This window comes from Lagopus leucura, unplaced genomic scaffold, assembly GCF_019238085.1.
Source record: "Lagopus leucura isolate 7727_CA_CO unplaced genomic scaffold, USGS_WTPT01 Super-Scaffold_100157, whole genome shotgun sequence".
Taxonomy (NCBI): Eukaryota; Metazoa; Chordata; class Aves; order Galliformes; family Phasianidae; genus Lagopus; species Lagopus leucura.
Genome location: NW_024962334.1, coordinates 25,300,200 through 25,315,519, shown reverse-complemented (window position 1 = coordinate 25,315,519; position 15,320 = coordinate 25,300,200). Strand labels below are relative to the sequence as shown.

Sequence of the window (15,320 nt, the reverse complement as noted above, 5' to 3'; positions counted from 1 at the left end):
TGATTTCTTTGTTTTTTAGTAAAGATTCAGGTCTGAGTTCTCGTAAAGGGGACTAAAGGAATAAGGTACTTGTGTGCCAATCACACCAAAATGGCAGTTTACATCTGTAATACTGTAATACTTGGGTGACGTGTACTAAAACATTTTGAGAAGGTCAATATGAAGTAAGTAGCCAGCTATTGGATTTACCATAGATAAACTCCTACTGAGTGCAGCAGCATTTAATACACTACTGGAGCATAAAAAAACTGCAAGTTAAATTGAGAAGCAGATGCTTGTAGAAAAGTGTATCTTTATACTGAACTTTGGAGGGTAAGTTTTAAGGCAACCAGTATCCTCAGCTTACTATCAAAATCTTCAACCAGAGCCTTGTGTGTTTGGTTTTTTTTTTTTTAAGAATAGTAATTGTGAGTATGTGTAACTTCCTTTTATGCAAATTAATTTAAAGCATCTTAAATCAATGGTGGTATGTAGAAAAGAAGCCTCACAGAATTTACAAGACTTTTATTAACATCTGAGTGATCTCTGTATTTCAAGGGTACAGATCTTATTTTGCATGTGGCATTTTTGGAGGGCAAAATTAAAAAGTAGTATCTTGATTTCTTTGTGAAAAGAATAGGTTGTGTGTTCATGAAGATGTGGTGAGGTGCTGGAACAGGCTGCTCAGAGAGGCTGTGGATACCCTGTCCCTGAAGATGTTTAAGGCCAGACTGGATGGGGCCCTGGGCAGCCTGGTCTAGTATTAAATGGGGAGGTTGGTGGCCCTGCATGTGGCAGGGGGGTTGGCGATTCATGATCCTTGAGGTCCCTTCCAACCCTGGCCATTCTGTGATTCTGTGATGTTTTTCTGAGCCTTGTGGAATACAACAGAATGAACTGATTGGTGCTAGGGCTTTGATTAGATTTACTAAGCATTCCTTAGAATGAAGTGAGTTAATGACTTGTAGGTAGTTGTTAATGTTACAGGAATTTTTCTCTTACTACCTGTATGAATTTGTACCTCCAGTCTTCACTTCCACCATCTCACCCTATTGGTCTGTCTAGGCTTTGTAGGTAATGTCAAAATCTTAATATACTTTTCCTGCAGCATAAACAGTGATGTGAAACGTTACTTAAGAATCATCAGAACAGAATGTGAGGGTAATCTTGCTGATCCAGACAAGCAAAGCAATCACAGTTGTACCAAAAACTTGCTGCTATTTGTTTTTAGCTTTTAAATTCCAAATGCACATTCCCTCCCTGCTTCTAATGTGTTTTCACTTAGATCATCTTTTTCTAGCATCTGTATCATTTACACAGTACTTAAAAATCTGCAAATGGTGAGCGTAATATGGGAACAAAATACTGATAACAGTAACCTAAATTTATTTGCTGTTTTAGGTGGGTCCATATTGTTTGTGCCCTCTACGTTCCAGGAGTGGCATTTGGAGATATTGACAAATTGCGGCCAGTAACGCTTACAGAAATGAATTATTCAAAGTATGGTGCCAAGGTAAGTTAAGAAGATTCATATTCCTTCCCAGTAGCTTTATTTCATATTTTTACATAGAAATAATGTGTCTTCAATCTTATTTTATGTTTGTAGCAGTGAGATTTAGAAAGGAAAATGTGATAAAATTCATGTTTCCTGTAATTTTGCTCATCCCTCCTTTTTTTCTTACAGCTGTTTTTTTTCCCTTATTGTTGTTCTCTGTAATTTCTATTGCTCTTTGTCTCTCAGTTTCCCTTATTTTTTTTTTTAACACAGGTGTCAGTTACCTTCTTTTAAAGTCAGTTAGTGGCAGATTGCCAAAATGTGAATGGAGAGAGAAGAGGATTTATGGGATGTGAAATGAAGGAAAGGAAATTGAGGTGGAGGATTTGAGGATTAAGAAAGATACAGATGTATATTCAGTAAGAACTACTTTAAGTTCTTTGTAATCATAAACTAGAATGCATAGGGTTGCTAGAAAGCAATATTAACCTCCTTGCACCACCAGCATGAAAACAACATAAGAGTATGGGACTCTAAACCTGAATGGAAAATTGTCTGTAATATTAAAATGTTTTTTTACATATAAATATGCTCAGTTGTGGTCGAAGGTGGTCATACACAAAACATACAGAAAGTCATTGTAAATGGCAAAGACCAACACTAATTTGCTTGATATTGTTGCTATAACCCTGGAAACATTGCAGAGAATCTATAACTGCTGGGCTAATGTAAGGAAAGATAGCTGTGCTACTGCTTCTCTAATGCTTAATTAATGCATTGTAAATTTCCTAGGGTGTCAGTTTGTCAAGCTGAATACTAAATTAGAATATGTAATAACTGTTTAAAAATACAGAAACTTTAAAAGATAAATTAAAGCACTTCGGCCTGCATGGTACTTCTTTGTGTGAGGAGCACAGTCAACATGAGTCCACTGGGGTATTTAGCATTGCTTAGAAAAGTTTGCTAGCTTGTTTGCTCCCCCCCCCTGGTTTTTTTTTTCCTTACAAAGTCTTACAGCCTTATTGTTGCAATGAATCATACTTGTTCTTTGTATTGGCATTATAGGTGCAAGGTTTACTCTGAGTAAGATGAGTGAACTGTGCTTATGAGGATTCATTACTCTCACAGAGCTGTAAACTCTCCTTGTTTGCCAAATCAAGTGTGGAAGTTACAGCTTGCTTAGCTGAATTTCCCCCTGGAGTATCGGTTTAAAATAATAATCTATGATTCGATTAGTTTCTTTTCTGTTATGTGTTATTTTACAGCATAGTGCCTTTTAAGGAAGTGTGTGTAGTGTCTTGAGAATGTTCTGTCACTGAATTTCATTTGCAGTTCCTCTCTGTTGTTCTTTAACTATCTGCATGGAGATAATTTCTGTAGGTGATACACAGCTTTGCTTCATACTCAGCGTGTGAGAGATTAATACATGGCTGTGTAATTTTAGGTCATCTTTACGCACTGGATAGCAGCATTGCTCCCATTTGCTTATTCCTGCTTAGACACTCATTGCTTTAGTTTGCTGGAACAGCTGTTCAGTATGAATTTGTGGTGACTCAGACCAAGGAACTAATCTGGCTAAGTTTATATTTTTTCCAGGCCACATTAGTGAATAACAGTTTGCTGTGTTGAAAACAGCTATGCTTAGAATGCATGTAGCCAAAGCCTTAATACTGTGCTTAAGTGAATTGTAAACTTATTTATTGATATTTACATTTCTGTGTTACTTTTTCATCCATTGTCACGCACTGGCTCCTGATTCATAGCTTATCAAAAGAAAGCTATGTAGTTATCTATGGCTTTCAGTCATCCAGAGGATATAAGTTCATCCTATATGTTCTTAAGATTGTTAAAGCATTTTTCCATTGCTTCTTGAAAATGAGGTCAGTTGTTGGGGTTTGGTATTGGTGAAGCTTTAAATATTGTCATATGTTAGCAACACACCTGGTTCCTGTATTGTTATGAGTTAACTCCAGCACCTGTTTAATATCTCTACGTAAGAAGTAAACAAGGAAATATTAAGCAAAATGCACCTACAGTACTTACTGTGACATTTTTCTACCCTTTCTTATTCAGGAATGCAGTTTTTGTGAAGATCCTCGTTTTGCCAGGACTGGAGTATGCATCAGTTGTGATGCTGGGATGTGCAGAGCTTATTTCCATGTGACCTGTGCTCAGAAGGAAGGCCTGCTCTCAGAAGCAGCGGCAGAAGAGGTAGTTCTGGTGTACCTATGGAAAAGATACAATCAAAGGGTTACATGAAAAGCCTGTGAGGAAAACCTGAAATGCTGCCCATCTTATTCACTATTTCAGAGTCAAGTGGTAGGCCAAGCAAAAGAACTGTGCGGAGAGGGCTCTTTGTTCGTGAAATTCTCCAGCTCTGACCATCTTTTGAAATGACACAGGAAAAGGAATAGAGAATGTTATACAAAAGTCAGCTTAATATTGTGTAGATGAATGAGGGATGAACTCTAAATCTATTTATTGAACTTCACCTGGATTGACACATCACAGTGTAGTATAGTATTCTGTGTTTCATAGTCTATACGACTGTCTAAGGCTGTACAGATGTCTTAAGACATTTAACTGCATTGCTATTTTTTGTGCATTTCTTCCAGTGTTTCTTTCAAATTGTTTATGACTTTCCTTGTAGAAAGAAGTTGAATCCACTGCAAACATTTATAACTTCCTGATACATTTTTAATCCATGTTCTTACCAGTCATTCTCCTTTTAATATAATTAAAACAATCCTGATTGCCAAACTTCATTCTGTTTTTTATCATTTTGATTAAGCCTGTTATGTTCACATTTGCACAATTTAACAACTTATTGCTTTAGGAGGTATGACAGGCGACACACTTATAAGCACTACCTGCACTATTGACACTAAAGCTTTTGTTTATGAAAAAACAAACTACATAATGGTGACCCTTTAAGAGATCACAAAATTGTGCGTATCTGTGAGATTGATAAATAGGAAGATTGCAGTTACCTCAGTGTTCCTTTCCCTAATAAATTATACTAAACAGTGATTCTTCAAAAGCTATGTTTTTCTTGTCTTTTCATCATTAAATTTTTTACGCATTTTCTGTAACTGAAATATTTTTAATCAAGACCTTAAAAAAAAAACAAACTCATTTGAGGGAGCTGCTTATCTCTTAGAGTAAGTTGTTCTCACTCTGAGAATCTAAATCAAAATAAACATTTGTAAGAAAAACCTGTACAGACTTTATTATTCTGCATGTTTTAGGTGGAGTGAAGGAAAGTTTGATAGACTGATTATTTTGTAAGATTTTTATTACCTAATGTAGGAAGACTGCTTCAAGTTTTTCTTAATCTTTGTATTTATTATGATGTTCCAGCAGTTTTGAAAATATGCTGGCAATAAAATGTACCTTCTCAAAGCGAGTATCATCTTGGCTCAGATATTTGCAAACTACTTGCAGTATTTGCATATACTAAAAGTTGCTATAAACTTTCAGACATTATGATGTGCAAATTTGGTGGAACTAAGTAGTAGAAATTGGAACAAAAATAATCTGAGAGATTAATAATCAGACAAAAGTCACTGAAAAATCATTTGAGGAAATGAAATATATTGACTTTCATATTATTCAGTTGTCAGTCCCTTGCAGGATTTTATGCAAAAGATAACTCAGTGAAGCAGCGAGAAGTTAGCTGTAAATGTTATATGTGAAATGCATTTGAATTTTTTTCTGCAATTTTTTTTTTTTTTCTGGGATGAGAAAATAGTGCAGAAATGAAGTAGTACTGAGCTAACTGCTTAATGCATTTAAAAATGTTCAGGGTCGTGCAGTGAAAAAGATGGAAAGACCCTTTATATGGTAAACCATATCAATATGACAGAATTGATGTAGAAACGTGCATACTTGGAAAAAAAAAAGTCTGTTTGAACACATGATCTGTTGGCACAATGTCTGTGCTTTTTAGAGCCTTTTGACATTGTATATCTTAACTTATATTTTTGTTCCTTCTCCTTTGTTTTCTCTGAAACAGGATATAGCTGATCCTTTTTTTGCTTATTGTAAACAGCATGCGGACAGGTTAGACAGAAAATGGAAACGGAAAAACTACTTGGCATTACAGTCTTACTGTAAAATGTCCTTGCAAGAAAGAGAAAAGCAGCTCTCGCCAGAAGCTCAGGTATTATATTTCTTACACAAATGTGTCTGCATCAATCATCCACGCTAAACAAGAAAGAAAGAGAATGGGTGATTGCTATTGTTGAAGGGAAATTAAATGTGAAATGTATTGATGGCACATAGTTCACATATCAGAGAATTATATACAGGTTTGGGCTTCTGAGGACTATTCTCAGTCAACTTATTGTCAGCTAGGAATCTATCTTAACTGAATTAAAAAATTGTATTTGTTTGCCCAAATATGGTAATTACATTTTCATTGTGATTCATAGATTATTTTTTTTTAAAGCTTTTTTCTATTCAGTGAAAATCTACTTCTGTTTTCTGTCATAATATTTTGAAATTAGCTGAACAGTTAGGTAGCCTGAAAATTTTCCTTGCTAGATCACTTTTTCACTTATTGTAGAGCTTACTGGAATTTTATGTGCAGGTATTCTCTTTTGTTTTATATGTATTAGGTATTTCTATACACTCTGTGTGTGTGTGTGTGTGTGTGTGTATATACATACACATATATATATGTATATATATACATATACGTATATATGTATATACTACTGAGTAGGAGATACCTGAAAGGCAATGTCTGTATCCTTGTCTACTGACTGAACCATACAGAACTGTTATTCCATAAGTTTAGCTGATATACATTGATATAAAGATTTCAGTACTTCCAAGGGAATCTGTGTACCTGAGTTTGTTTAAATGTGTGTAGCTATTTTTTTCCTTTATCTGAGAAATTTGTGGGCTACTTGACTTTCACTACTAAGGCTGTACTGAACTCTGTGGACAAATAGTAGCTATGTAGAAAAGCAGCTTGTTGCTTGAAGGAATTGTGCCTGATTTGTTGTTGGCCTTGGGAGATGCTTTGTAAATAATGGAAGAGTGAAATTATGGAGAGAAAAAACTTTTTCTGAACGTAGAACTGCTGTATAATAACTAGAAAATAAATTTTCATATGATCAAAATCTTTCTTTAAAAAAAAAACATATTTCTAGTTCTTCAAGGATATTTAAACAGGCATAGAAAACTTAAATTTAGAATGATCCATGTGTTCATATTCATTCTGAAACAAACTCTGTCGCAGAAGAGTTTTGAATAAAATATTTCTGTGAGGCATTCAGCCTTGGTGTGAGATGATTGAAAACGAGTTACATAAATGTGTAGCATTCTCAGGTCTCAATTATGTGAAATATCACTATGTAGTGGAGACATCATTATGCTGGATAGTATTCATATCACTGTGGTAGGTATTGGTTGTGCAAAATTAGTGTGGGTCCAGTGGGGCTCACACTTGCTTTATTTTTTTAGGCTTTTGGTTAGAGCTCTGCTTTTGTTATACAGTGCTGCTAATACTAGTAAGTTCCCTGCATTTTCTTCTCTTCCTGCTCTTTCTTCCAAAGCAAGACTCCATGAGTATGGAGTTTTTATGAAATAATTGTTTGAATGGTTCCTATGCACTTTTAGAACTCCAAAGATTTCTTAATACATACCAGAAATGTTTGATTGGGAAGTAGACACAAAGTACATACAAAATCATATCTTGCATGTGAATACATATGCATATACACACATAAAGAAACTTACTTCCATGGGAGTTTTAAAGCTTAAGTAAGGTTTCCAAATGTTGGTAAATGAGTATGCAGTTGTACAAATAACTTGTGTGTTGCTATGAAAGTGTATTTTTGAGACACATTTCAAGAGGAGAAGAAGGTGGTGCTTGATGCTTTCTAACCCTCACAGGAGTAGCTGAGCTAACGGTTTGGCAAGTCCTGTGTCCCAAAAGAAGGAAAATCCTTAAGTTATATATCTAGAACTGTTGATTGCTGGAAAATATTATATGTTGAAATACTTCCTTTATATCAATAAAGGAAGTGTACATTACATGTATAAAGTATGTAATTCAAAATTACCTAAATACATTCTTACAGTTAAGAATTTTGTTTAAACTAGTCAGTCTGATCTGTCAGCTATTTCTGGAATTGGTCTCTGCCAATACGACAACATTAAATGACTTCATGACTTTCCAAACTGAGCACATCATCAAGTAAAGAGGCATCGAGACCAAGCCATCCTTGTTTGTTCTGGGGAAGAATAAAGCAAGGTGGTAAATGCTTGCTGCTTTTGTTCAAGATAAAAGATTTTGGGCTTAATCTTGTGTTTCTTGGTCGAGATTATCGACCAAGATTATCAGTTGGATGTTCGAGATCTAGTAAGGTAATGTATTAAACTGCATCTTTAACAAAACCTTAAGCAATGCTGTTTGTAATCAAAGATGTTCCTTACCCATGGCATATATAGAAATGCAAACTTTTTTGCTTTTGTCTCAGGAGTATTTCATACCATACGGTGGGGTAGTAAGATTGGGTTAGCTGCTTCTTTATACTGGCAAATGAACAACTTCTAAGTCATAGTCAGCTGAAACTTAGTCTCTGAAGGTTTGTATATTGATGTCATTTTCTGCCAGACTTGCTGCTGCATAGAGTTCCCACAAGACAATTTTTTCCAACTGTCAGCAACAACTTGATTGATCTGGGTCTGATCTCCCAGATGGTCACAAATGTACAGATGTCATCAACAACATGTATTGTGAGCTTCTGCTGATTTCAGTTCCCTTTGGGCTAAGGCTTTGGCATATTATAATAAACTAGTTTAACATTGTAAAAAGAGAGGGCATTGAAAAAGGAATTCCTACAAAAGAGTGTCATAGGGCAAAAATACTGTTCACCAAATTTTACTGCTCACATAGATCTCAGAGTCACGGAGTTTGGAAGGGACTTCTGGAGATCATCTAGTCCAACTAACCTGCTAAAGCGGGTTCCTTACAGTAGGTTGCACAGAAAAGCTTCCAGGTGGGTTTTGAATACTTTAAGGCATGGACAGTCCACAGCCTCCCTGGGCATCTTGTTCTATTGTTGTCACTCTCAAAGTAAATAAGTTCTTTCTTACACTCGTATGGAGCTTCCTGTGTTCCAGTTTGTGCCCGTTGTCTTTTGTTCTGTACCTGGGCACTGCTGAAAAGAGGCTGGCTCCATCCTCTTGGCACCTATCCAGTAGGTGTTTGTAAGTATTGGTAAGATCTCCCCTCTGTCTTCTCTGCACTGAACAGTTGGAGGTCTCTCAGCCTTTCCTCATAAGGGAGGTGCTCCAGATGCCTAATCATCCTTCTCGTCCTCTGTTGAGCTGTCTAGAAGTTTCCTGCCTTTCCTGGAGTCCTCACTTCAATAATGTACAGAAGCCTTCATATGTGGCTTCACTACGGCAGAGTGCAGGGGTCCTCTTGACCTGATGGCCATGCTTAATGTATTTTTGACAGGTCAGCCAAGGTTTTTCCCAATGAGTTTTCATGGTTCCATCAGATTATCATTTTTGGAAAGGATTGTCTGAAGCCAGCAATAATTCATGTTAATGAAGTAACGTCATCAAGGAATCAGTGAAATCCTCTAAAACCTAGTGAAAGGGTAATGCTATTTAAATATGCTTTTTGAAGTAAAATCAAATGTCTGTTAGTGTATTTTTTGAGTCAAAATGTTGTAATTAAAACAGTATTTATCAGATTCTTCAGCTTTTAAACTGAAAATAAGATGCAGTCTCTTTCAGAAACTTTGGAGCTCAAAAATGATTTTGAATTGTTCCCTTAAATTCTTATTTCATGGAAGTTTTTGTTGTAGGCTCGAATCAATGCCAGACTACAGCAGTATCGTGCCAAGGCAGAGCTGGCTCGTACCACCAGGCCACAGGCCTGGGTTCCCAGGGAGAAGCTACCACGACCACTCACTAGCAGTGCTTCAGCCATTCGCAAGCTTATGCGCAAAGCTGAATTAATGGGAATTAGTACAGACATTTTTCCAGTTGATACTTCAGATACTAGTTCCAGTGTTGATGGAAGAAGAAAACATAAACAACCAGCCCTCACTGCTGATTTTGTCAATTACTACCTTGGTAAGGATCAAAATCGCATATTCTTCTCAAAGAAAAATAATCATTTTGCTGTATTTGTACTTTTTTTTCTTGTATTTCTTTGTTAATAGGCAAATAGGAATTTTTTTTTTTCATTTTTGGTCAGAAACCTTATTGCCCAATATACAGAATGTTAATGACTTTTCTTTTTAAAGGATTTTGGGAGAAGAGAAACATCTTTCAAACATAAACAGGCAGAGGTGTCGATTTTAAGAAGGGATTGGAAGCTTAGGTGCCTTTAGTATCTTTTCTATGCTTTCCTTAGTGTGGAATGGCATGTTTTTGACGTTGACTGTCCTGTGGATTAGCTGATCAGAGATCACCGTTAATAACTGTACTAGGTTATTGTATGCAGCAAAAAGTAAATGTTAGGAACGTTCATTCTGCCAAGGCTGTGTAATAAACCTATAACTGTGTGGGTTTTTTTTTTTTTAATGGTTTTATGCTCTTTGTTGCTCCACTTTTACAGTGTGTAGAACTTGAAAACATAGCCAAGGCTAGAAAATAAAGAAATTTTCTTTTAAATAGAGAGAAATATGCGCATGATTCAAATCCAGGAGAATATGGCTGAGCAGAGGAATATCAAGGACAAATTAGAAAATGAGCAAGAAAAGCTTCATGTGGAGTATAATAAGGTGAGGAAAAAAGGATAATGAACCATTGTACTGTTTAATATGGCTACTATTAACTTTGATAGCATTCCACTTTTTGAAAAGAATGTCTTAGAAAGAAAAAGATAATATTCAGTCTTTAAAGAAAAGTAGTATTTTAAAATACTCTTCTTAAAATTTTCTGTGGTTATTGGTCCCCCTATCTCAGTATGCCAGCAGAGTCAACATTGCCTGTGCACTGATTCTTTAATTGTCCCCACAGATGGTTTCAGTAACAAATCACAGACAGAGCCCTCTCTTAAGAGCAATCTTAAGGCTGTTCATTTTTTTGTTCTTAATATGCATTTCATTTGAGACAACAGGTTTACAGTCCTTTTCTAACATAGCAGTTGTAATTAAAACTTTTTTTTAATGCACATGTTTTACTCAATAATTATTTCTTTAACATTTAAATATTTTAAATAGATCATAGGAATGCTTTTGTAACAGATGACATTAAAATTCTTGCTCCATTCATTATTGGACCAATCGGTGATTACTGGTAACAAAATATAGTGTTGTCATTAACTCTTAAACTGGTAGCCATGTGTTTTAAATGAGAGTGTATGTAAATGAAGCAGCAGGCTCATATGAGTTGCAGAGTTTGAAGGGAAAGGGAGACTGGAAGAGGGAGGTTTTTTATCCACGTGAAAAGGTTGCATATGCTGTATGGTTACTTCCTGAGAAAAATATCTCTTTTCTCTTTGCATCCTTTTAATAAATTGTTTCTCCAGTAGAGTGAGTGAAATTTCTTCAGTATGGCAAATTAGAACTTTAATCATTTTGATGGTCACTTGCTATAATTTTGCTGCTTAAGTGGTAGGGGCAGTACATATGAGACACTTCTGTATTTTGAACTTTACTTTCTAATTTTATTTATGGAATCTCCTTTTTATGCTAAAATGCTTCAGATCATCGTCTTAAAACAGATGGCTGCCCACGTTTTCATTTTAAGTTGCTGAAGAATCACAGTGATCTCAGCTATTTTGACATGCATCCATTTTTTTCAGTTTTCCAATAAAGTAATGCACCTTTGGTAGGTAAGAAGTTAAAGAAATTTTATTAAATACACTTTAATGATTTCTTTCCTGTTTTTTTTTTCCTTTAACTGCTCAGCTTTGTGAATCTTTGGAAGAGCTACAAAATATGAATGGAAAACTACGAAATGAAGGGCAAGGCATTTGGGCTCTGCTGGGTAGAATCATTGGACAGGTTGGTTTCATTTTGTTTTTATAGTTCATAGGTGGACCTAGTTTTCCAAGAGTGAACTTTTTTGGTTCTGCATGTCATTTTTGTGGTCAAATAAATTGATTTGATCAGACCTAGGCTTCATTCTCTGGATAATGTTTCCTGATTGAAATGTATAGACTCTGCAAACCACCTACTGGAAATCTGTAGTTTAATTATGTTGTAGTAGCGATCTTGTTTACAAAATTCTTGTTTGTTAGAACTGATTGACCTATCATCTTTCTGAAGCTGAACATGAAACACAAGTTAATCTCACCATTTTTGTCCCTATGTTGTCTTTGTTTACTGCAGGCTTCAAACGTTATGAGAACTTGGTGGCTTATATAAGATACACTATGTACATGGTTGTTTTTCAAACTGGACAGAGTAGAGTATTTGGTAAAATGAATATAAAAAGTAGGAGAACAGAAGATTTGAATTATTTCCTGTTGCCAATAGTTATCTTTTTTCCCTTTGATACAGAAAAGGTTCCCTTTGATGTAGAAAAGAGAGAACAGTATTTATGTGTTTGATATAAAAAATATTAAATGACTGTAGACATTTTAGCTTTCAGAGAGAGGTTGAAATGATTTTCTCTTACAGTTTTAAAAAAGATTGAGAAAATTGTTCATTGTGAAAATGCAGATAAACATAATTTTTTGATGACTTTTGCTACTGCTTAGTTTGTGCTGCTGTTCAGGAAATGAAACTTAGCCTTTGTTTGTGGAGCTTTAGTTCATGCTTTGTTAGATGTTCTTTTTTTCTTGTTCTTTTTGGTCAGCCTATTGCTCCTACATGTGGAAAAAAATACTTCAAGCAGTACATTGCATTGCATCTTTTGGATAAGGATTTTTATCTCCTTTTTAAGATGGGTTTGAAAAAAGTATTCACAAATATATTTCCTCATGGCAAATGTTACCAAAAAGAAAAAAAAAAAAAGTAGAACTCATTTGCACAGCTTGCATGACTTTTTTTCCAGTTGGTTGAACAGATGCAGACCCATGGGGCTGCTGAGAAATGACTTTGATAGATGGCTGCTGTCTGGGAAGCCAGCGTACTGCAGATTACTAGAAATCCAAAGAGAATCTTGTCTGCTTTGTGGAAGGCTTGGTCCAATAAGATAATTTTTCTAATTAACCTATCGAGCATCAGTGTAGTAGGAATGTTGGGTGAAAAGCAAACTGTCTTACCATTATTCTGTCAGTTTTGTGAATTTTGCTTTCCTTATTTCTACTTGGTAGACCTATACATATTTGTCCTTTCTTCTGTCTTAAAGCTTGAAATTATTTTTTTAAGTGCTAGTAGTTCATTGTGCTTACTGAATTGAAAAATGAATATAATAATACTTTACCCCAATATAAATTTGTATTGTAAGCATCTGTAGTTGCTTTTGTTTGCAAAATAGCTGGCTGAGCCATTTCCCGTTCAGTTTGAGTCCTGTTCTTCATGTATTGAGATTGGAATGAAATTCTTTAAAAGTCCCAAGACTCATTGTACTGTGTTTGTTCATATCCAATAGAAATTGAACATACCTGCAATTTTACGTGCTCCTAAGGAAAGAAAACCAAGTAAAAAGGAAGGGGGAACACAAAAGGCATCTACGCTCCCAGCTGTACTTTATAGGCAAGTAATGAAGTCTTGACAGAATGGATACATTTTTTTTATTAAGTTGCAGTTTCAAAAAATTAGTGAGAGAAAATAGTTTGTTTAAATTTTGATTAACAAAATGCTTCAGAATTGTCTTAAATGCTTTATTTCTGAAGGCTATGTTGAGGAAGTAATCATTTATTCCCCTTAGCATACATCAATGAGCTTTTCCTTTGCTAACATGATAGCAGTGCTTTGAGAACAAAGGTAACTTTACAATTGATTCAGTCTTTTTTTAATGCGTGATACAAAATTTTTAACTGGTTGTATTGTGTTTTTCAACGTAATCATCCATATTGATGATTTTGCGAACTACTATTTAGTCACTGGCTGGGTGCATAATGTACCTATCATATAAAAATACTTTTTATTTACTTTTTATTTGGACTGTCATGCTTTGGGATATCTTGTTTTTCAAATTTCCCTACTTGTGCTTTTTTTTACTTTTTTCCAAGAAAATATTCACTTACTCTGTTAATGTACACTTTATTTCACCTGCTGTATGTTATGAAGCTACTGATGAGATTTTAAGTAACCTTAAAGGTGGTATATATTCTAGGATATCTCAGAACATGACCATACTCTTGAATATATTTATCTTGCTGCCAGCTGGGAAGTGGCAGTCAGTGGCTTATGGAGAGGGCAGCTGTCATTCCTCTAACCACAGAATATAAACAGTATCTTGCCCAGCTATTAGGATAAACAAAGAAGATGTAGAAGTTGATTCTAGTACTGTGAGAGGCTGAAATCTTGAGAACATGTGAGAGGGGTGAGGATTTCACAATTTTACACGTGTAGACAAACAATGGAAGTTACATTCTGTTTCATTCACAGTCTAGTCATTTAGCTCCTCCTATAAGATGATCAATAAACATCTGATCCTTTGGAAATAATTGAACGAAAATATTAATTCTATTAAAATAATAGTAATGAAATGTAATTTTCTATTAGCTGGTATATTACGTAGTGTAATAGCAGCACAGACCTGTTTTGAGGTCTTTGCATTATTGGAATAAGTCTGATTACTAAGACTGATAATAGTGGTATAGTTTCTCTGTTTAAGTATTTGGATGGTAAAGATAGTATTCTTTTCCATTTGCCATTAATATGTTTTGTCTGATTATCAAGTAATTGCTCACTGGTTAAAAGTCCTTAACAATTAGATTGAAGATCTCTTTATTGTTAACTACATTAGGCGTCTTTTACGTTTTACTGTATATAGGTAGAACTTCCATAAAAATAGTTATACACTTATGTGAAAGTAGTTGCCACGTGCTGATACTGAAACTGTCATTTGATCTTTGTAATTTCAAATGTAATTATAATGTTTTTCTATTGCCTACATTAAAAAGTTGTGGAATTTGCAAGAAGAATCATGATCAGCACCTACTATTACTGTGTGACACTTGTAAACTCCATTATCACCTTGGTTGTCTGGATCCACCTCTTACAAGGATGCCCAGGAAGACCAAGAACAGTTACTGGTAAGAATGCAATTGGTTATTTATCTTACATTACATCTGTACTTAAAGTAGGACATAAGCATGAACTAGCTAACCAATTGTTCGTTTTAAATTTTGCTATCTTAGGTTAGGGTTATTTTATTTTCAGCAGTAATGACTGCAGGTAGAATGTAATGTGGCAAAGATTTCTTATTAGTGTCCTCATACAAATAGGTTACAACTTTACTTTTCTTAGCTTTTGCTTTCTGTGACTACTGATGATGATATGTAATAATATTAGAAAACCACAGGAAATGAAAAACTTGGTTTTGTTTGTCTCAGGGCACAGATACACAGCTCTTCTGTCTAGATCTTTAAGAAAATACTTGCAAGTAATTAAAAGTAAACTTGTTAGTGGTAAATCATTTTATTGCAATATAGGAAATCTTGGGTTAATTCTGTCTTCTGCAATGGCAAAAGCACATGTATGAATGTACTTACTACAATTACGTTTCCATGAATTAAAATTACTTTTGTGGAAGTGGAGCAGAACAAAAGCTAAGTGTTATAATAGAGAAATCAGCACCTCTACATTTTAGCAGTTCTAATTGCACTAGAATTACTGTATTATTCTGTTCTGCATGTTTCTAAAGTGCTCTGAAGTGTGTTGGAAACAGTTTTTATCTGGAAAGAATTTAGTGTACAGCATCTCTAGGAATTGTCATCACCTAGTCTGAATGTTAAGATACCAGATGAGTA

At 35.0% G+C, this 15,320-nt stretch overlaps 1 protein-coding gene across 2 annotated transcripts in view; it reads left to right on the top strand.

The window, feature by feature from the left end:
• PHF14 (PHD finger protein 14) overlaps nt 1-15,320 on the top strand; it is a 151,531-nt gene that overhangs the window by 25,163 nt on the left and 111,048 nt on the right. For both annotated transcript variants that reach the window (XM_042888710.1, XM_042888709.1), the window contains exons 6-13: nt 1,381-1,492; nt 3,548-3,685; nt 5,490-5,636; nt 9,307-9,577; nt 10,124-10,230; nt 11,362-11,457; nt 12,992-13,095; nt 14,472-14,603. In XM_042888710.1, coding sequence (XP_042744644.1) covers nt 1,381-1,492; nt 3,548-3,685; nt 5,490-5,636; nt 9,307-9,577; nt 10,124-10,230; nt 11,362-11,457; nt 12,992-13,095; nt 14,472-14,603 — 1,107 coding nt within the window. The remainder of the gene's footprint in view (nt 1-1,380; nt 1,493-3,547; nt 3,686-5,489; nt 5,637-9,306; nt 9,578-10,123; nt 10,231-11,361; nt 11,458-12,991; nt 13,096-14,471; nt 14,604-15,320) is intronic.